The sequence below is a fragment of the Mauremys mutica genome, chromosome 20 (genome assembly GCF_020497125.1).
Source record: "Mauremys mutica isolate MM-2020 ecotype Southern chromosome 20, ASM2049712v1, whole genome shotgun sequence".
NCBI classification, from domain to species: Eukaryota; Metazoa; Chordata; order Testudines; family Geoemydidae; genus Mauremys; species Mauremys mutica.
The window spans coordinates 7,021,325-7,041,436 of NC_059091.1; the positions used below are offsets into that span (position 1 = coordinate 7,021,325).

Below are 20,112 nucleotides of genomic sequence, written 5' to 3' on the forward strand. Positions count from 1 at the left end.
TCTTGGCTAATAGGTTCACCAATGGCTGTCTTCCATGAACTTATCTAGTTCTTTTCTGAACCCTGTTATACTTTTGGCCATCACAACATCCCATGGCAATGAGTTCCACAAGTTAATTGTGTGTGGAGTGAAAAAGTACTTCCTCGGGTTTTGGATAAAACCTGCTGCCTATTAATTTCATTAGGTGACCCCTTATGTTTGTATTGTGGGGAAGGGGGTGAATAACACTCCATTCATGATTTTATAGACCTCCATCACATCGCCCCTTATTCATCTCTTGTCTAAGCTGAACAGCCCTGATCTTTTGACTCCTCCTACAGAAGCCATTCCATACCCTTGATGGCCTTCGTTCCCCCTTCTCTGAACCTTTGCCAGTTCCACTATCTCCTTTGGTGAGATGAGCGACCAGAACCGGACACAGTATTCACAGTATTCATGCCTACTGGAGGCCCACTCTCTGCAGTCTCTGGGATAAAGCCTCCTATCCAAATGTCCATATAACACCACACAAAATGTATCTGTTTTAAGCCTACAATTATGAACTTCAGAATGTTCCTTGTTGAGAGATCTTCATGCTGCCAGTTAAATGAAAAGCCTATTAAAGGCAGATTACGTGCCATAACCAAACACCAGAAAAGTGATACTGCTGTGTCCTGTTTCTGATGCTGTTTTGAACAAAGTTTGTATTTGTTTCCAAAGGAAGCAGTTGGTGGTGGCTTAAAATTGCCTTAGATTATAGTCGCAAAATTGTGTTGAAACAACCAGTGAAATTTAACTGATTCTTTCCCAGATACCTTCAACAAATTAAAGTAAAGTGTTTAAAATGTCCACACACAAAAAAAAAAGACACTAGACAAAGGGGAGTCTACACAGATAGTGACTTGCCCATCAGGCCAGTGGCAGAGCTGGGAATACAGGGGTTGGCAACCTTTCAGAAGTGGTGGGTCGAGTCTTCATTTATTCACTCTAATTTAAGGTTTTGTGTGCCAGAAATACTCATATTTTTAGAAGGTCTCTCTCTAGAAGTCTATAATATATAACGGAACTATTGTTGTACGTAAAGTATATACGGTTTTTTAAAATGTTTAAGAAGCTTCATTTCAAATTAAAATGCAGAGCCCCCTAGTGAAAACCAGCTCGCACTCTGCCTTCGGCACACAGGTGGCCTGTGCCTGGTCTCCTGAGTCCCGGGCCAGGACTCCACCCACTAGCCCACCCCCTCTCCCTCCAATGTACCAATGGTTTGACCCTCTGCAATGTCTCTGGGTCATGGGATACAGTGTCCAAAAGCACCTAAGTCACTTAGGCTATGTCTACCCAGGGATGAAGAAGCTGGGACTGGCCCAGGTCAGCCGGCTCCGGCTCACAGGGCTTGGACTCGGGTTGAAAAATTACAGTGTAAGACGTCCAGCCTCAAGCCCCAGCTTTTGGACCCCTTGAGGGGGGAGAATCCCAGAGCTCAGGCTCCAGCCTGAGCCCGAACGCCTACGCAACAATTTTTAGCCTTGCGGCCACAGCCCCCGTGAGCCTGAGTCAGCTGACCCAGGCCAGCGTGGCCGTGCCGTGGGGCCTTTATCCCCAGGTACGTGTACCCTTGGGTTCTTTGGAAAATGTCATGCCGTGATCGCCAAGCTCACTGATCGTGATCTCATTTACAAACATCCGTTCATTAACTTCCTTCCATGAGATCTACCGATTTACAATCTGGAAGCACAAGGCATTGCTACTATTTAAAGGGGCGCCAACCACGTAAGTTGCTCCTTTCCGAGAAACCTCGTCCTGGTGGTGTTACCAAGGAATCACACCGAGGAAAGGGACGGTGAACCAAGTAACGGGAGATGGGCGAAGTAAACAATGTGGGGAAAACAAAAACTGCCCCTTCCTGCAACCTTCCTTAGCTGCTACTCCGAGCGAGAGCAAGTTTGGCTTTGTTTCCTTCTCAGAAAAGCATGGGGCTTAGGTTGATTATCCCTCCGGACACCTCTGAAGGAGAGCTGAGTTAATATCCCTGTTTGTCTAGCTGTGGCAATGGAGCCAGAGGCGGTTGCCTTGAGCTTACCCAGCAAGGAAAGGGCAGAGTTGGGAACAGAACCCAGGAGTCCTGATCTCTGTATTCCCTGCTCAAGCCAGCCTCACCCCCTTCCCATGGGCAAGTGTAGGACGCTCTCATGGGGCTTGTGCTGGCCACTAGAGAGCACTAACGGCCTGGCCCCCATGAATAGCTAACCCCTAGTTCTGCTGCCCCACTGCGGTTCCCAGTGTTGAGGGCTCCTGGGTGTTTCCAGCCTCTAGCTCTGGTCAGCACAGGCCTGGCCCTGGGTTAAAGATGTTGGCCTCAGTGTAGATGAGGAGGGCTACAGTGAGGGAAGGCTGCCTAGTGGTTACTGGCAGGCTCTCCTGCCTCTGGGGTGGGGTGGGGGAAATGTTCTTGACCTGATCGGGGGCCTGGCCCTCAGAGCAGTGCAGGGAATTGATTAGCTGACAGGTGCCCGGATGATCCCCACAGGTGATCCACACTCCCTGCTGCAGAGGAAGGAAGGTAAAAACCCTTCTGAGGTACCGAGAGATCCAGATTCAATTCCCTGCTCTGCCACAGACTTCCAGTGTGACCTTGGTGCAGTCACTTAGCCTCTTTGTGCCTCAGTTCCCCCCCTGTACAATGGGGATAACAGCACTGCCCTGCCTCCCCGGGGCACGCTGCGGCTAAATACATTAAAGACTGGGAGGTGCCCAAACACCATGGTGATGGGTGCCAGGTTGTACATACCAGCCCCACAACACAGCTCTCCTGCAGGGTTGCCAAATCTCACGACAGTTCCACAAGTCACTGCTACCCTTGTGAATTTCAGCCCTGCTGGGGTGTAGGGGGGTGGGATGGGACGCCCGCTTCTGATTGGCTGCCCTTCCCCACTTGCCTGCCTCTTAGGAAGAGCAGCCGATCAGGACACTGCAGAACGGTGGCCGAGTCCCCCGCCAAGGAGCAGACATTCTCACCGGGGTGCTGCCCCAACACACGGGGGAGGCGATTGAGAACTCAAAAGCCAGTGTAATGATTTGGGGGGTGAGGGACAAGGAGGGAGGGTGGCTGTAGGCTCCTGGCCTGACTCCCTGACTGACCGTCGCATCCAGCACAATTTGTCCCCAGACAGAAAACTCTGGCAAAACCTCAACCACAGAACAGCTCCTTGGCCCACCCTGGGCTACTTCCCCTGCCCCCCTCCTGCTTCAGAGCCGTGGGCCGGAGCCCAGCTCCCACCTGCCACTCCACAGACCGCTGGCCTGGGACTCCTCCTGCTCCAGGGCCCACCAGGGACGTCTACACTGCAGGTGCAAGCGAGCCGCCCAGCCCAGGTAGACAGCCAGGTGCTAGCTCCGCTCCCACTGAAAGTAGCAGTGCGGCCATTGCAGCAACTCAGACTAGCTACCAGACTAGCTGCCATGTTCGCTCTGGTACTTTTAGTGCGCTGGCACATGTCTGTCCATCTGGACTGAGAGGCACGCTACCAGCTGCAGTGTAGAGATACCCCCAGAGAAGCCAGCCAGCCACCCTTCTCCAGCTTCCCCTGGCAGCTAAGCTATCCCCCCTTTCTAAGAATCCCCTGAAATTGCAGAACTACTAACTGTGATCTGTAACCTATCGTTTAAATCAGCCTCTGCCCCAGATGACTGGAGGATAGCTAATGTGATGCCAATTTTTAAAAAGGGCTCCAGAGATGATCCCGGCAATTACAGGCCAGTAAACCTGACTTCAATACTGGGCAAATTGGTTGAAACGATAGTAAAGAACAAAATTGTTGGACACAGATGAACATAATTTGTTGGGGAAAACCCAACATGGTTTTTGTAAAGGGAAATCGCGCCTCACCAATCTACTAGAATTCTTTGAGGGGGTCAACAAGCATGTGGACAAGGGAGATCCAATGGCTACAGTGTGCTTCGATTTTTCGGAAAGCCTTTGACAAGTTCCCTCACCAAAGGCTCTTAAGCAAAGTAAGCTGCCATGGGATAAAGGGAGAAGGTCGTTTCATGGATCGGTAGCTGGTTAAAAGACAGGGAAGGAATAAATGGTCCGTTTTCAGAATGGATAGTGGCAAATAGTGGGGTCTGTACTTGGACCAGTCCAATTTAACATATTTCTAAATGGGTAAACAGTGAAGTGGCAACATTTGCAGATGACACAAAACTACTCAGGAGCGTTAAGTCCCAGGCAGACTGTGAAGAGCTACAAAAGGATCTCCCAAAACTGGGTGACAGGGTAACAAAATGACGGATGAAATTCAATGTCGATCAATGGCAACGTGATGCACATTGGAAAACATCATCCCAACTATACATGGGCTCTAAATGAGCTGTTACCACTCAAGAAAGATCTTGGCGTTGTGGAGAATTCTCTGAGAACATCCGCTCAACGTGCAGCAGCCGTCAAAAAAGCAAACAGAATGTTGGGAATCATTAAGAAAGGGATAGATAATGAGACAGAAAATATCATCTTGCCTCTATATGAATCCATGGGATGCCCACATCTTGAATACTGTCTGCAAGTGCGGTCGCCCCATCTCAAAAAAGATATATTGGAATTGGAAAAGGTTCAGAAAAGGGCAACAAAAATGATTAGGGGTATGGAACAGCTTCCACATGAGGCGAGATTAATAAGACTGGGACTTTTCAGCTTGGAAAAGAGACGACTAAGGGAGGATATGATCGAGGTCTATAAAATCATGACGGGTGTGGAGAGAGTAAATAAGGATGTGTTAGTTACTCCTCAACACAAGAACTAGGGGTCACCAAATGAGATGAATAGGCAGCAGGTTTACAACAAACTAAAGGAAGTATTTTTTCACACAACACAAAGTCAACCTGTGGAACTCCTTGCCAGAAGATGCTCTGAAGGCCAAGACCATAACAGGGTTCAAAAAGGAACTAGATACGTTCATGGAGGACAGGTCCATCAGTGGCTCTTAGTCCGGATGGGCAGGAACGGTGTCCCTAGCCTCTGTTTGCCAGAAGCTGGGAATGGATGACAGGGGATGGATCACTTGATGATTCCCTGTTCTGTTCATTCCCTCTGGGGCACCTGGCATTGGCCACTGTTGGAAGACGGGATACTGGGCTGGATGGACCTTTGATCTGACCCAGTCTGGCCGTTCTTTTAGTTTTTAGACCCTTTCCAGCTGGGTCTAATAATTGAGCAGGGCCATGTGATCAGCTGCGAGGGTAGCTGACCTGTCACCTGACCTTGATGCCCCCTACAGGGCCAGCCAGCCTGTGACAGGATCTGGCTCATGAGTTTTACACCTTTGGGGAGAGCGAGACCGTCACCTCCTTGTCCGTAAGGGGGCATAGGAGCCCCTGCTACCCTGCAGCTCAGAGGCTAGTGGTGGTGGGACCGGCAAAAAGCCGGGGATTGCTCTTTCAAGCAGCTTTGAGGCAGCCCTTTTCCCCCGGGAAATGCTTTTGCCAACACTTGCTGAATTGCAGCTGCCTCTGGGGTGGGGCACGGCAGCTGTTAACAGCCACACGGAAGTCCAGGCCCTGATCCACAGAGGTATTTAGCCCAATCCAGCTGCAGCTCAGTGAGGTAGGGGCGTGTTTAGGGAGGTAGGATAATTATGCCAGTTGGCATTAGTGCTGCATCTGAGGGCTTTCTGCTGGGGCTAGGGGCACAGGGCGTGGGGCCCAGGGTACGTACCTGACCCCTGGACTCTGATTATAAATGGAGACTGGGCTTTATGAGGAAGGCTCTGGGCTGGGAACGGGCCTTGGTGCTTTTTGCTTCCAGATGAGGGCCCTGGGCACTGAAATTGCTGCCCAGCTCCCAGCAGGCTCTGAGCAGGCGAGAGTCACTGATACAGAACCCAGCAGGATACATGGTGCTCTGGGCTGAGCGCCAGCCCGCAGGCCAGGGGCTAAGGTGGGGAGCAGGGCCCACGGGGGCTGAGTCTCAGGGTGGGAGCAGGATCAGAGCGGGGCGCGGGGGAGCGCCACCCTCCTTCCCCGCGCTCCTTTGGCATCCTCCGGCCGCTGACAGTGTCTCAGCCCCATCCCACGCATGGAGCCGGCCAAGTCCTTCCCACCTGTGCTGGGCCTTGGGGGAGGGCCAGCTGGGCTCACACGCGCGCTCCAGGTGCTGGGAAAAGGACCAGTGGCTGGGATAGGGTGATCATGCCTCCCTGGGCCCTCCGCCTGCTTCGGGGGCTGTGCCTCTGGCTGAGCCTGGGGCTGCCGGGTATGGGGCAGGGTGGGGGGCCCCCCGTGCTCTCCTAGTGCCCTGTGCACAGGCAGGGGGAGATGGGCGGAGGGCCAGGCTGCTGCCCCCGGGGTCGGGGGGGGACGGAGGGAGAGAGAGCGGGTGTAAGTTCTGCACCCACCCAGCTGAGCCTCCTGTGTCTCTCCAGGCGCCCTGAGCGGGAACCGGAGCTGCGTCTTCTTTGAGCCACCCCACAACCTGCAGGGCTCCATGCGGCACCAGGGGCGTCTTCTAGGGGGCGCCGAGCGCGGCACCATCCTCTGCCACTCCAGCCACTGCTGCTTTGGGATCTGGAACCAAAGCCACGGCCAGCTCCAAGCGGTGATGCAAGGTGAGGGGCTGCTGAAGGGATGGGGTGGGGCATAGGGTGACACTTTTATTTTGGTGGGGGGGGATAGTTGCCTGTGTAAGACAAAGCCTCTAATATTAGGACATCTGGTTACCCCAAGGAAGCAGGATCCCTGGGTTCTATTTCTGCTCTGGGAAGGGAGTGGGGTCTGGCTCTGTCTCCCAGGGCTGGGAGTCAGGACTCCTGGATTCAATGTCAGCTTTCTCAGGGGAGAAGGGTCTAGTGGTTTGAGCCGGGGGGGCGGGGGCTGGGAGCCAGGGCTTCTGGGTTCTCTCCCTGGCTCTGGCACCAACCTCGGGCAAGTCACTTCCCAGGGGTCTGTGAAAAGTGAGTCTAAAAGCAGCCGGTGGGTTTATTCCCCCTGCAACTCCCCATGAAGGGGAAGGCCTGTGTGGTGCCCCCCCCGCACGGGTCCAATTGGGCTGCGGCTGGCTCAGGCCAGCGAGGGGGGGAGGGTCTTTCCCATCCCCAGGTGGCTGCAGGGTCGGGGCGTGGGCACCCACATGGCGGACACGGTGCCCGAAGGCACTGCAGGGGAGGGAACTGTGCTGGGGTGGGGTAGAAGAGATTAGGCTGGGGGGGGGCTCAGTTCCCTGACGGCTCTGTCTGTCTGTCTCTCTACGGGAGGCCAGGTTGCTGGGGCAGCGACCGAGATGGCTGTGACTCCCCCGCCTGCAAAACCAGCCCCGTCCACACCACCGGGGCCATCCTCCAGCGCTGCCTGTGCCGCTCCGACTTCTGCAATGCCAACGTCAGCCAGCTTGGGGCCCCTGCAGCGCCGCAAGGTGAGGTATCGCCGGGGAACATGCCCCCAGAGCTGGGGGGGCCCAGGGTGCGGTTAGCAGGGGGCTGCGGGTCAGGACTGAGGGGCACTGGCAGAGCTGGGGGGGAGGGCCAGGGGGATTAGCAGGGGGCTATGGGTCATGATTGCGGGGCACTGGTAGAGCTGGGGGAGGGAGATGTCTGAAGAAGCGGGGGGGGGGGTTGTTCAGATTGAGGGGCTCCAGCAAAACTGGGGGTGGGGTGGGGGGGGGTTAGCAGGGGGCTGCAGGTCAGGACTGAGGGGCACTGGCAGAGCTGGGGGAGGGAGATGTCTGAGGGAGTGGGGGGGTTGTCAAGATTGAGGGGCTCTGGCAGAGTTGGGGGGCCCCAGGGTGGGATTAGCAGGGGGCTGCGACTCAGGATTGAGGGGCACTGGCAGAGCTGGGGGAGGGAGATGTCTGAGGGAGCAGGGGGGTGTCGGGATTGAGGGGCTCTGGCACAGCTGGAGGGGCCATCGTGAGTTAGCAGGTGGCTATGGGTCAGGATTGTGGGGCACTGGCAGAGCTGGGGGAGGGAGATGTCTGAGGGAGTGGGGGGGTTGTCAAGATTGAGGGGCTCTGGCAGAGTTGGGGGGCCCCAGGGTGGGATTAGCAGGGGGCTGCGACTCAGGATTGAGGGGCACTGGCAGAGCTGGGGGAGGGAGATGTCTGAGGGAGCGGGGGGGTGTCGGGATTGAGGGGCTCTGGCACAGCTGGAGGGGCCATCGTGAGTTAGCAGGTGGCTATGGGTCAGGATTGTGGGGCACTGGCAGAGCTGGGGGAGGGAGATGTCTGAGGGAGTGGGGGGGTTGTCAAGATTGAGGGGCTCTGGCAGAGTTGGGGGGCCCCAGGGTGGGATTAGCAGGGGGCTGCGACTCAGGATTGAGGGGCACTGGCAGAGCTGGGGGAGGGAGATGTCTGAGGGAGCGGGGGGGTGTCGGGATTGAGGGGCTCTGGCACAGCTGGAGGGGCCATCGTGAGTTAGCAGGTGGCTATGGGTCAGGATTGTGGGGCACTGGCAGAGCTGGGGGAGGGAGATGTCTGATGGAGCGGGGGGGGTGTCGGGATTGTGGGGCGCTGGGGGAGGGAGATGTCTGAGGTGGGCGGGGGGAACGTGTCGAAAATAAATGGAGCCAGACACAAGATAAAGCATAAATAATTGCCCTGGCCCTTCCTGTCATGTCTGTCCCATGCATCCCCTCTTGCCCCCCCCATGTCTGGCTCTGCTCCCCTCCCCAAAGTGTCCCCATCCCAGTCTCCTCTGTGCATCCCCTCTGCAAACTCCGCCCCCCACCCCAGGCTGGGAGAAGGACCCTGCTTAGCATGGGGCAGTCACTATGTAACCACCCCCCCAGACCCATGAAGGCCAGGCTCTCCTCTCTCCCCACCCCCCAGCAGGTGCGCAGCCCGGGGGGGAGACCCCGGCTATCTGGATGCTCTGGCCTGGACGCTGCCCCACAGACCTTGGGGATGTGAGCCAGGCAGGGGAGTGCGAGCGCCGGAGCTCTGAGTCACCCTGATAAGCAGCTGGGAGGCAGGGGAGCCCGGCGCTCACACGGGACCGGGCTGGGCCGGTGGGACCGGGTCCGACCCAGCGACGCTGCCCACGACGCATCCCGCCGCTGAGCAGCTGCCACGTGGGGCTGCTGGACTTTCTGTGGGGAGTGGGGTCTCGTAGGGGGAGCCAGGACGCCTGGGTTCTGTACTCAGCTTGGGGGAGGAGCGCGGTTTAGTGGGTTAGAGCTGGGGGATGGGGAGCCAGGACTCCTGGGTTCTATGTCCAGCTCGGGGGGGGAGTCGTGTATAGTAGTTAAAGCCGGGGAGTGGGGAGTTCACATCCTGATTCTTACTCTATTCCAGGGCCAGGGCCAGGGCTGTGGATGGGGGGGCTGACCCAGAGGGCTCAGCACAGGGAGGGGAGCGGTGCCCTGAGTGGCACCCGACGGGCTGCTCCTACGGCGCCGAACCCTGACCCCCTGGTGTGGGCTCCTGGCCTGGGTTTGCCCTGATCAGGCACGAGGGCCCCTGGCCGACCCTCTGCCTGGCTGCCCAGTGACAGCGCCCAGGGCAGGGGAGAGACCAGGGAGCGAGCGCTGGCCCCTGAGGCCTTTGATGCTGTAGCCAGGGCCAGTCTGGTTCCAGTATGTTAGATCTCAGCGGGGCTGGGAGGGAGCCCCATCCCCCGGCACAGGGCAGCAGGGCGGGGTGGGGGCAAAGGGGCAGTGGGGTGGGGGCAAAGGGGCAGTGGGGTGGTGGCACAGTGCAGCAGAGGAGGGGTAATTCCCTCTGCTCTCCCTGCACCCCTCCATCTCGCTGCTTCCCTCTCATCTCCGGTTCATTCATTCCTGCAGCAGGAGGAAGCACTTGGCCGCAGACCTGCTCTGTGGGCAGGAGAGAAAGGGATGGGACGAGGCCCCTGTGCCTTGCCCCGAGATGCAGCTCCCTTGCACTAACCACTAGACCCAACTCTCTTCCCCAAGCTAAGACTAGAACCCAGGAATCCTGACTCCCAGCCCCCTGCTCTGACCACTAGACCCCACTCCCTGCAAGGGGACTATCTTGGCATCTGCCAGTAAGGATGCCTAGCTGGAATTGGCCAGGCCAGGATCTGACTGCCCTGCTCCTTTAACAGCATGCCTGGGGCTACATCGGGTCCCCCCACCTAGCTTTGTAGTGCTGCGACGCAACTCCCCACCCCACCGGCTTTGATGGGCTGCAGCAGAGGGAGGATACAGGAATGTTGGCAGCTGAGAGAAGAGGGGAGGTGGGGGGGGGGAACCGTTCTTTCTCCTGGAGTTTAATTAAAACTCGAGCAGAGGAGCGTCCCGTGGGCGGGACAGGGAGCGAGGGCCAGATGTGAGGGGCTCCGGCAGCCCCCGTCCGGTCTGTGCCATGTGTACTCCTCAGCTTCTCTGCTCCAGGAGGGGGCTGGCTAGTGGCTAGTTGGGAGAGGTGGCCACTGGGCCCCAAGGAGACGGGGGGGGTGTGTGTCATAGGAGCTGATTAAGAAAAAGGTCACTTAGGCTGAACATTAGGGGTGTTGGGCACCCCGACATGCTGCATTTGGGCGAGGAATCGCCCCCCAGGGACAGGCTGGGGAGGGCCCCATTCCCTGACAGGGGGGACAGATCCGGCCGGGAATGGTGCCCCCAGGGAATGGCTAGGAGCGCTGTTGCTCAGGACGTTTAGTGTGGGGCTGGGCCTGGTGCAGGGGGGCGCACCCGAGGGGGCAGCCAGGCGATGGCTGGATCCCAATGCCCCCGCGGGAGCCGTATCCCGGCTCATATGACCCTGGGCCGTGTCTGGGGCTGAGTCCTCAGTTCGGCCTCCCCCTCTCTCTGCCTTTTCCGCAGCCTCAGCTGGGTCTGCTCTGACGGACACCATCTGGATCGCCGTGGCCTGCCTGCTGCTGCTCCTCCTCGGCTTTCTGGCCTTCCTAGGTATGGCCTCCCCCCCCGGCTCCTGCAGGCTCTCGGCCCAGCGGGGAATATGGGGTTTGAGATGTCACCCCCTGCCCCCCGTCACGGGTCTCCTGGTCGTCCCAGCCGTGGAAGCTGGACCGCATTAGCACAAGCCCCAGTTGTGTGAGGGAAGGAGTGGCTCTGTAATGCGGCCGTGGTCCCTGGTCCCAGCCAGCAGGGGGCGCCCTGGCCAGTTAATTGCCCACGGACACGGCTGCCCTCTGCTGGAGACAGCATCAGGGCTGCTCCGCCAGTCTGGGCCCAGGTTGCCCTCTAGTGGGCGCAGCCGGAATTCTGTCCAAGGCCCAACGCCGATAGCCCCAGCGGGGAACCCCCTTCAGCTCAAGTGGCCTGTTAAGATCACAGGGCTTGGGGTGCTGGGGGGGTTCTTGGTATTTATTAGACTCCCTGTCCCTCTCCCCTCAGTCCCTGCCTCTGCCTCACACGTAGGTACACGCACAGCCTGACACACACGCACTGGGTTGGTGTACGATTCACACATACATACACACATAGGGTCTGTCTCCACACACACACACACACACACACACACAGAGGCTCTGTCGACACACACAGTCTGTCTCTCTCTACACACACACACACGTGTTCTGTCCATATACACAGGCTGTCTCTCTACACACACACACACACACACACACACACACAGAGGCTCTGTCGACACACAGTCTGTCTCTCTCTACACACACACACGTGTTCTGTCCATATACACAGGCTGTCTCCCTACACACACACACACACATACACACAGAGGGTCTGTCGACACACACAGTCTGTCTCTCCCTACACACACACGGTCTGTTTGTCTCTCTATATGCACACAAACTGGGTTGATGTACGATTCACACACCCACGCACACACTCACACAGTTCGTCTGTCTATCCGTTTACACAGTCTGTCTCTACACACCACATCGTCTGTCCATCTCTCTCTCTATACACACACACACATGCACACACATTCAGAGTCTGGATGTCTGTATACACAGTCTGTCTCTCTCTAAACACACAGTTTGTTTGTCTCTCTCTAAACACACATACAAACCGAGTTGGTGTATGACACACAAACATACACACCCACACTGTCTGTCTATCTATGCACAAACCATCTGTCTCTCTCTCTCTCCACACACACCCACACTATCTGTGTATACTCTGTCTGTACACACACAGTCTCTCTCTCTCTCTGCACACACACATACTGGGTTAGTGTCTGACTCACCCTGTCTGTCTGTCTGTCTATACACACACACATGCCGTGGGTTGATTGGTGACAAACCCACACACATTCTCTCTCAGTTTGGCCCAGTCCCCTGTGTTACTGCAGGGGGAATCTCTCTCGCTTTCTCTCCGCAGTGCGAAGGATGAAGGTCTGTGCAGTGCTGCTGCGCCAGGACGGGAGCGGGGAGCTGACCAAAGTCACCATGGACCCCCATTCCAGCCGTGAGAGGGAACCCCCCAGCCAGGAGCTGCCAGCGCTCCAGTTCCTCCAGGTCTCGCTTGGTGGCTGCGTTGGGGGCTGACAGCGCGGACTGGCCTTTGCCTCAGTCTCGCCTCTGTCGGTGCGGCTCACAGCCTGGTTCTGCAGGTGGGACAGCAAGCGTCACCTGGCATGGGCCCGTTGAGCTGCAGGAGGAGGCAGCTCAGTCTTGGCCCATGCAAGCAGGTGTTTGTGCTGGCAGTGCCAGGCGGGGGCTCCAGAGCTGTGAACTTCCCCGGGGCAGTGCCAGGTCGGGTCTCCAGCACTGCAAACTTCCTCGCAGCAGTAACAGGCAAGGTCTCCACTGCTGCAAGCCTCAGGGTGGACTGATTTAAAGCACTGATTTTAATCTTGATTTAAACCAACAAGCAGGAAACCTTGACTTAAATCACTGATTTTAATTGCGTTTTGCATTTGTGTTTTTTAGTTCTTTTCCTAACGGTTCGTTCTCGGTGGTGGGTAACCATTCAAACGTGTTGATTCACTACTAAATATAGCCTGTTCTCTAAATTTGGTCCTTCTCTTTGCTAACCGGAGGACGCATTATATTGATACACATTTATTGAAGCAGTTATGTAGCTTAGCATTCATTTAGTGAGAATCTTAATTTTGACATTTTTGATTATGTTCGGAAACGGCCAAGGACACGTTTCGTATTTGCTAACAGATGATTGTTTACTTGTGATTTGTCTCAAGCTGCATCTGGATGGAAATTGGGATGCCAGTAAAAATGCACAAAACTAGCATTTTAAAACGTTTTGATTAGTGAAATAAAACTCTTTAAATGCCCTGGCTACGTAAGGGGCCCAAACCGTAAGTTTATCCAGACACATTTTGATTCAAAACTAATTATTATTCAACAGTGGGAGAATGATCTGTCATTAGTGAATTGAGGGATTGTTTCTGGTCACTCTGGAGACTTTCAAAGGTATTTAGGCACCTAAAGATGCTAATAGGTACCTACAGGTATTTTCAAAGGTTAGGAACCTAACTCCCATGAGAGTTAAACGAAATAAAATAAATTTTATCCGCTCTGCTAAGCATCCCTGCACCAGTGCCCAGCCATGGACTCCACAGCGCTGCGAGCTTCCCCGCAGCAGTGCCCAGCTGGGACACCAGCGCTGTGAGCTTCCCCGCAGCAGTGCCCAGCTGGGACACCAGCGCTGCGAGCTTCCCCGCAGCAGTACCCAGCCATGGACTCCACAGAGCTGCGAGCTTCCCCGCAGCAGTGCCCAGCTGGGACACCAGCACTGTGAGTTTCTCCGCAGCAGTGCCCAGCTGGCACACCAGTGCTGCGAGCTTCCCTGCAGCAGTGCCCAGCTGGGACACCAGCGCTGCGAGCTTCCCCACAGCAGTGCCCAGCTGGGACACCAGTGCTGCGAGCTTCCCTGCAGCAGTGCCCAGCTGGGACACCAGCGCTGCGAGCTTCCCCACAGCAGTACCCAGCCATGGACTCCACAGCGCTGCGAGCTTCCCCGCAGCAGTGCCCTACCTAGGATAAGGCTAGGTTCTGTGCTCCCCTCTCCATCCCAGGGAGCTGAGAGGGTGCCCTTGCCCACCCCCGGTGCCAGGGCAGCCCAGAGGCAAGTCAGCGTGTCACCCTCAATGTCTTTGTCCCCTGCAGGTGCTCCAGGATGGGCGCTTCTCCGTGGTGTGGCAGGGCACCCTGCACCAGACGCCCGTCGCGATCAAGGCCTTCCCCGACACCTGCTCCCAGCACTTTGCAGCCGAGTGGTCTGTGCACAGCCTGCCCCTGATGAACCACGACAACGTGGCCCGGCTCCTGGCGGCTGGGCGAGGAGGAGTGCACGGGGAACAAGGGAGCCTGTTGGTGCTGCAGCTTTACCCGGCGGTGAGGGCTCACCCTGCAGCCCGCCCTGGGCATGGGGGAGGTGGGGGGTAGGGGGGTGGCACTGCCCTCTGCTGGGCATGTGCAGAACTGCATGGGGATTGAGTGCCTGTGCACGGGCAGGGAGGGGATTTTGCTCGGGGATTCTGCTTGTTCTCAGATATGGAGAGAGAGAATTTAGTGTATTCAGAAAACTCTTCCTGATGGGGGATGCGTCCAGCCGGGGAATCATCCCCGGGGAAAGGGCTGGGGACCCCATCGCTCCCCATCAGGGGAATGGATCCAGCCAGGGGAAGGACCGGGGGGGCCCCCTCCCCACTTGGGGTTGCACAGCCAGACTGAACGAGGTCCTGGTGAGCAGGCTGCACGGGGTCAGGGCTGCAACTGTGATTCTGGCCTGGGGTCCGACTGAGCCAGGCTCTGTCTGCCCGCAGGGTTCCCTGAGACACTTCCTGAGCCAGCACATCAGCCCCTGGGACGGCACCATCAGACTGGCCCTGTCGCTGGCCCGGGGACTGGCCTTCCTGCACGAGGAGCTCTGGCACAACGGTGAGAGCCTCCCTGGCTCCCGGAGCCCTGCAGGGCAACGCCTGGCCCTGCCCGAGCCCCATGGCTGCGGACACAGCTGCGAGCCCCCTTTCCCCCACTCCGGCCTCAATGTGCCAAGTTAGCCCTGCCCACCGCCTCGGCACGGCGAGTTTGCCCATCCTCAAGGAGGAGCCCAGGAGCTGGGAGGTGGGGATAGGACACATGGCCCAGCAGCCATCCTCTCCACTAGCCAATCACAGCCAAGGGTCCACCATGCCCCCACCACCTTGACCAGTGCATCAGGCCCATGAGCCGAGCTGGTGGTGTCTCTGCAATGTCCCGTTCTCTGTGCCTATCTGCAGGGTGGGGGCAGGATTCGGCCTTTCTTGCCCTCTGGTGGCATTGAGAGGCACATCCCCCCCCCACACACACACACATACAGCTGGACCCTTCCTAACCCGTGTCTCCTTGGCGCCAGGCCTGCACAAACCCAGCGTGGCTCACCGGGACCTGAGCAGCCAGAACGTGCTGGTGCGGGAGGACCGGAGCTGCGCCATCGGGGACTTCGGCCTGGCCACGGCGCTGCCCGCGCGCATGGAGCAATGGGGCGGCGGCCGCATGGAAGCTGCTGTCAGGAAGGTAGGAAGAGTGAGTGAGTGAGTGAGTGTGTGTGTGTGTGTGTGTGTGTGTGTGTGTGTGTGTGTGTGTGTGTGTGTGTGGCAGCACTTGTGCTCAAGGCTCAGAGAACTGAGTGGTGGGTCCAGCTGGAGAACTGGGTGTGTGTGTGTGTCCGTGATCCCCCCCCCCACACACATCTAGGGCAGAGAGGGGAAGTTTTAATGGGGGGGGGTGAGGGTGGAGGCTGGGGGAGTCTGAGCTCCCCGGTATATGAGCGCACGGGGGGATGTGCGTGACCACACGTGAGCGTGTCAGAACGTGATTGAGCATTGAGGGGGGGCAAGGTAGGGGAGCCCCTGGAAAGGAGGCTGTTGGGGGGGAGGCTGGGAGCCCCATTTGGTATGAATCAGCCCTGTTCACGGGGACACGCATGGGAACCTCAGCCCTGGCATGTGCAGACGGTTGCACTGGCACCGGCGAGCTCACCCCCGCGTGGCATGTGAACGGCTGGTGGTCGGCAGCCGGCGCTGACCTGCCTGCCTGATCCCAGGCAGGGACCCAGCGGTACATGGCCCCTGAGATCCTGGACGACAGCCTGGACCTGCAGGTCTGGGGCCGCGCGCTGAAGCAGGCCGACGTCTACTCCCTGGCCCTGGTGCTCTGGGAGATCCTGTCGAGATGCTCGGGGCTCTCTCCAGGTGAGCGGCTGTCGGGCTCGGCGCTGGGCGTGACCCCCTGGGCCCCGTGCCAGGGAGGATCCAGGCCTGGAGCCCATCCCCCAGGCCTCTGACCTGCCTGGCTTTAAACATCCCTTCCTGCACCCCATGGCTCCTCATGCCACCCCGTATGCCCCCCAGCTTAACCATTGCTCAGCCCACCTCCCCCAGCCGTGGCCGTGCTGCTGCATGCAGCCCCCGTCCCTAGAAAGCCTCAACACCCCCCCTAATAATTTCTCTCCCCCCTTCTGTACACCCCGCCCCCCCCCAATGCACTATCAAATCAAGAGCCTCCCTCCCTCCCCCCGGTGGCGGCACAGAGAAATAAAGTGCTGGAAACGCTGCCACCTGGTGGAGGTTTGGAGAAATTCACACCCACACCCACACCCACACCCTCTGGCACTGGGCCTTTTGCACTGCACAGTGGTCCCTGCCCTGGGGAGGTGTCTGGGAGCTCAGCGTGGAAAGGGGAAAAGGGGGCTGATTGCTTATGGGCTGATGGCTGGGAGCAGTGAGCCAAGCTGCCCAGGAGGGAGGGGGCCCTGGGGCCAGAGTTGCAGCTCCATACACTCCAGATCCAGGGGGGCTGAGTCCCATTTACCCCCTTCCTGGGCTGGGGGGGGGCAGGGACAAGTTTGTGCTCCCCGTGTTCTGGGCCCAATCTCACACCCCTGGTGTCGGAGCAGCCTCAGGGCTGTTCTAATTTACCCTCTGCTCCGGTGGGCCCCAGGAGGCAGGGAATACCCATAATGCAGTGTGCTTTGGTGATGCCCTGCTCTGCCCCCTGCACTGGGGCCCTCACATGGTCACACCAGCCCCACACCAACTGGGGAGCCTGCTGCATGGGGGGGAGACTCCCCAGGGGGCCACATATCCGCACTGGAAGGCCCCTTTGTGCTGCCAGTGCAGCCTGAGTGTGCCGAGGATCAGGTCTCTTGGATCCAAGGGGAATCCCCATCAGCCAGCAGCAGTAGTTGGGCTTTTATCCACACTGCTGGCCACTTGAGGGCGACACGCGCCCATGCACTGAGCCAGTCGCTGGTACCCAGGTCATCTTAGGGGCTGGGCTGGATGGAAGCCACGGCTGTTTGACCCCCACCTGTCCCACTCTCTCCTCCCCTAGACTGCGGGGTCCCTCCCTTCCAGCTGGCCTACGAGGCGGAGCTGGGCAGCAGTCCCACGTATGGGGAGCTGAGGAGACTGGCCGTGGAGGAGAGGAGGAGGCCAGCCATCCCCGACTCCTGGAGGGGGACAGGCCAGGTAAAGGGGTTGGGGGGGGGACACTAGGGGGAAGGGATAAAGGAGCAGTGGAGGGGAGGAAGGACGCAGCTGGCTCAGCTGTTGGTTTAAAGGGCCAGCAGTAAATACACCTATGTAGTGAGACCCTTTGGCGACCCCCCAGATTTTATTGTATTCCCTGGGGGCTTGACAGCCCTGGCCTGAGCCCCACAAGTGAGCAGGGTCGGGGTGAGGGTCTTGTCTCTGCTGCAGCAGGTTCTCTCTCAGGGCGACCCCTCAGCCAGCCTGGGGTCCGGCACCACCTGCACCCTGAGAGACCCCTCTCCCCTAGGTCTCCATCTGCCTGCGGGAGCTGCTGGAGGACTGCTGGGACCCCGACCCCGAGGCCCGGCTGACGGCCGAGTGCGCCCGCCAGCGGCTCCAGTCCCTGGGAGCCGAGTTGCCGGCGGGGGTGTGCTGAGCTGGCAAGGGGTGCTGCCCCCCTGTCCTCACCCGCCACTGGCCCACGGTGCCTGGGAATGCTCCTTGGGCCTCTGGCTGGCGCTGACGGAGAGAGAGGAACTCTGGGGGCAGGGATGGTGCCACGCCCGTGTCACCCCAGCTTTTGCCGGTGCTGCATATAAACACGGCTGGCTGGCCTGTGCCCTGCTGCTGCATGGCCTCAAGCTGCCCAGCCGAACCCCCACCTGGGCCGGATTCGAACCTGCCGCTGACTCTTGCTGGATGGGATCAGAGGTGCCGGAGTGCATGTGTGAGCCAATTGTCCCCTTATGGAGCTGACACAGGCCTTGTCCATACCCCTGGCAGGCAGGAGGGGTGTACGCCACGCAGCATCCGGCGGGTGAGTGGGGTGCAGGCGGCTTGGCCAGAAGCCATGTCTGCATCGTTGCAGCCATGGGTTTGTTCCCCAGATCAAGGGATCGAGCCCCATTTCTGTTTGGCTGGCTGCTTGTGATCAATAAATTGTGTGCCCTGTATTCTGGGATCAGTCCCAACCCCTTTGTGTCGGAGCAGCCTCAGGGCTGCTCTAACTTACGCTCTGCTCCCAGGGGCTCCAGGAGGCAGGGAATACCCATAAAGCACTGTGCTTTGGCCATGCCCCCTCCATCTGCCCCCAGGCTAGGAGCATAGCTCTCATGTGGTCATGCCAGTCCCACACAGATATGCCAGCCCCACACGGATGGGTGGGTGTGCAGCCCTTAAGTTACCCCCATCCCCTTCATGGACATGCATCCCCTTAACCCCCCCCACACACACGGATAGCCATGCACCTCTATTTCCCCCCCCCCATAGGCATACAGACCAGACACACACCCTCCCCCAAGACACATACACACACAGGGCATATGCCCTCACCCACTGATGGGCATACACAGGTATACACCTTCCATGCACACAGTCCTGGGCTATGTTGTTTACATGCTGGATAGCAGGACCAAATGCCCCCTGCCCCAAAGAGCTCACAGTAACAGTCCATATTTGGGAGTGGAAACTGAGGCACTGAGCAGCAACGTGACTTGCCAAAGGTTGCCCAGCAGAGCCAGGAATAGAACCTGAGTCTCCTGAGTCCCAGTCCGGTGCACTATCCACTAGCCTACACTGTCCCTCGAAGCTTTTAATGGGGGGTGCAGATCTTGGCCATGGGGAGCTGGACGGGGGGACAAATAGTGGCATTGGGGGTCAGGTTCAGACTCTTCTATTCCCTGCAGACCTTAGAGTGGGTCGAGACCGGGCTACGGCCTGGGAACACCAGCTGGCTTGCGATGGTACCACCTGTCAGGTGACTCCTCTAGGAACCCGTGGGGCACCATGTGCACCCCCTGCCCAGCTGGCCCCGGGCACTGAAGGGTTGGCCTTTTCTCCTTACATCTGGGAGTGGGCTATGGAACGATCTTGCTCAGCAGGAGCCTGGAGTTTGCGATAATACTCTGCACTCACAAATCCTCCATCTCCCTCATTTCACAGCAGGGGAAACTGAGGCATGGAGGGGGCGGGGGAAGGGACTCACCCAGGACTAAAACCCAGCACCCAGGCCTCTGTGCTAAGCACAGGGCAGCGCTGCCTCTGTCTGCAGGCCCATGGTGCAATGCCAGGTTTTGCTGATCCTCGGGGCTCTGTGCCAGCCGCCTCTCGGCAGGGAGGGGCCGGGGGACACAGGCACCTGCCAGGTGTCACTCAGATGGAGTGACAGTCCCATGTTAGCCCCTGCGCCAGCTGCAGTGACTCTGGGGGCTGGGCTGCAGGCCCACTGAGCTCCTCCTCCTGGCTACTAGTGAGGATGTAGTGTAGAGGGGGCCAGCCCATTCCACCCCCAGGGGTTGCCCATGATGTGACAGGAGAGGGCCGCTGGAGGTGGCGGGTCCAGAGGCAGGAAAGAGGGGGAGTCTGGCTCTTGGGGAAGGGGGAATCAGGGGAGAATACAATAGATGAGAGAAAGGTTGGGACAAAGCGGGAAACAATGGTCTTGTGGCTCGTGCCCAGGACACCTGGGTCCCATTCCCAGAGCTGCCCCTGACTCCCCGTGAGAATCTCCCGTCGCTTCCCTGTTCCCCAGCTCCCCCATCTGGGATCACAATATTGACACGCACACAAGGTGGGTGAAAGAGTCTTAATTTGTTCTGCTCCGCGGTGCGAGGGGAAGCGGGAATCCCGTCGGGCGCTCGGCCTGCAGAAAGAACACGTGAGGAGCCACGCAGCCCTGCCCAGGCCGTCTCTGAGCCCCAGACGGGGCAGACGAGCTGCTTGCTGGGGTAGTTTGACATTGAACGTTTGTTCGAGGGGGCTGGCTGGAAATAAAGCCTGAGTAA

At 58.3% G+C, this 20,112-nt stretch overlaps 1 protein-coding gene across 2 annotated transcripts; it reads left to right on the forward strand.

The window, feature by feature from the left end:
• The first annotated feature begins 6,120 nt into the window (after window positions 1-6,120).
• On the forward strand, window positions 6,121-20,112 carry AMHR2 (anti-Mullerian hormone receptor type 2). Of its 2 annotated transcripts, none has more exons than XM_044995658.1 (11): window positions 6,121-6,156; window positions 6,396-6,578; window positions 7,229-7,381; window positions 10,750-10,836; window positions 12,232-12,368; window positions 13,980-14,207; window positions 14,639-14,753; window positions 15,211-15,371; window positions 15,901-16,048; window positions 17,190-17,326; window positions 17,637-20,112. In XM_044995658.1, the coding sequence occupies exons 2-11, from the start codon at window positions 6,458-6,460 to the stop codon at window positions 17,763-17,765; spliced, it is 1,416 nt and encodes a 471-aa protein (XP_044851593.1). In that variant the 5' UTR covers window positions 6,121-6,156; window positions 6,396-6,457; the 3' UTR covers window positions 17,766-20,112. The 2 variants fall into 2 exon arrangements, with proteins under 2 accessions (XP_044851593.1, XP_044851592.1); XM_044995657.1 differs by having other exon boundaries at window positions 6,127-6,226.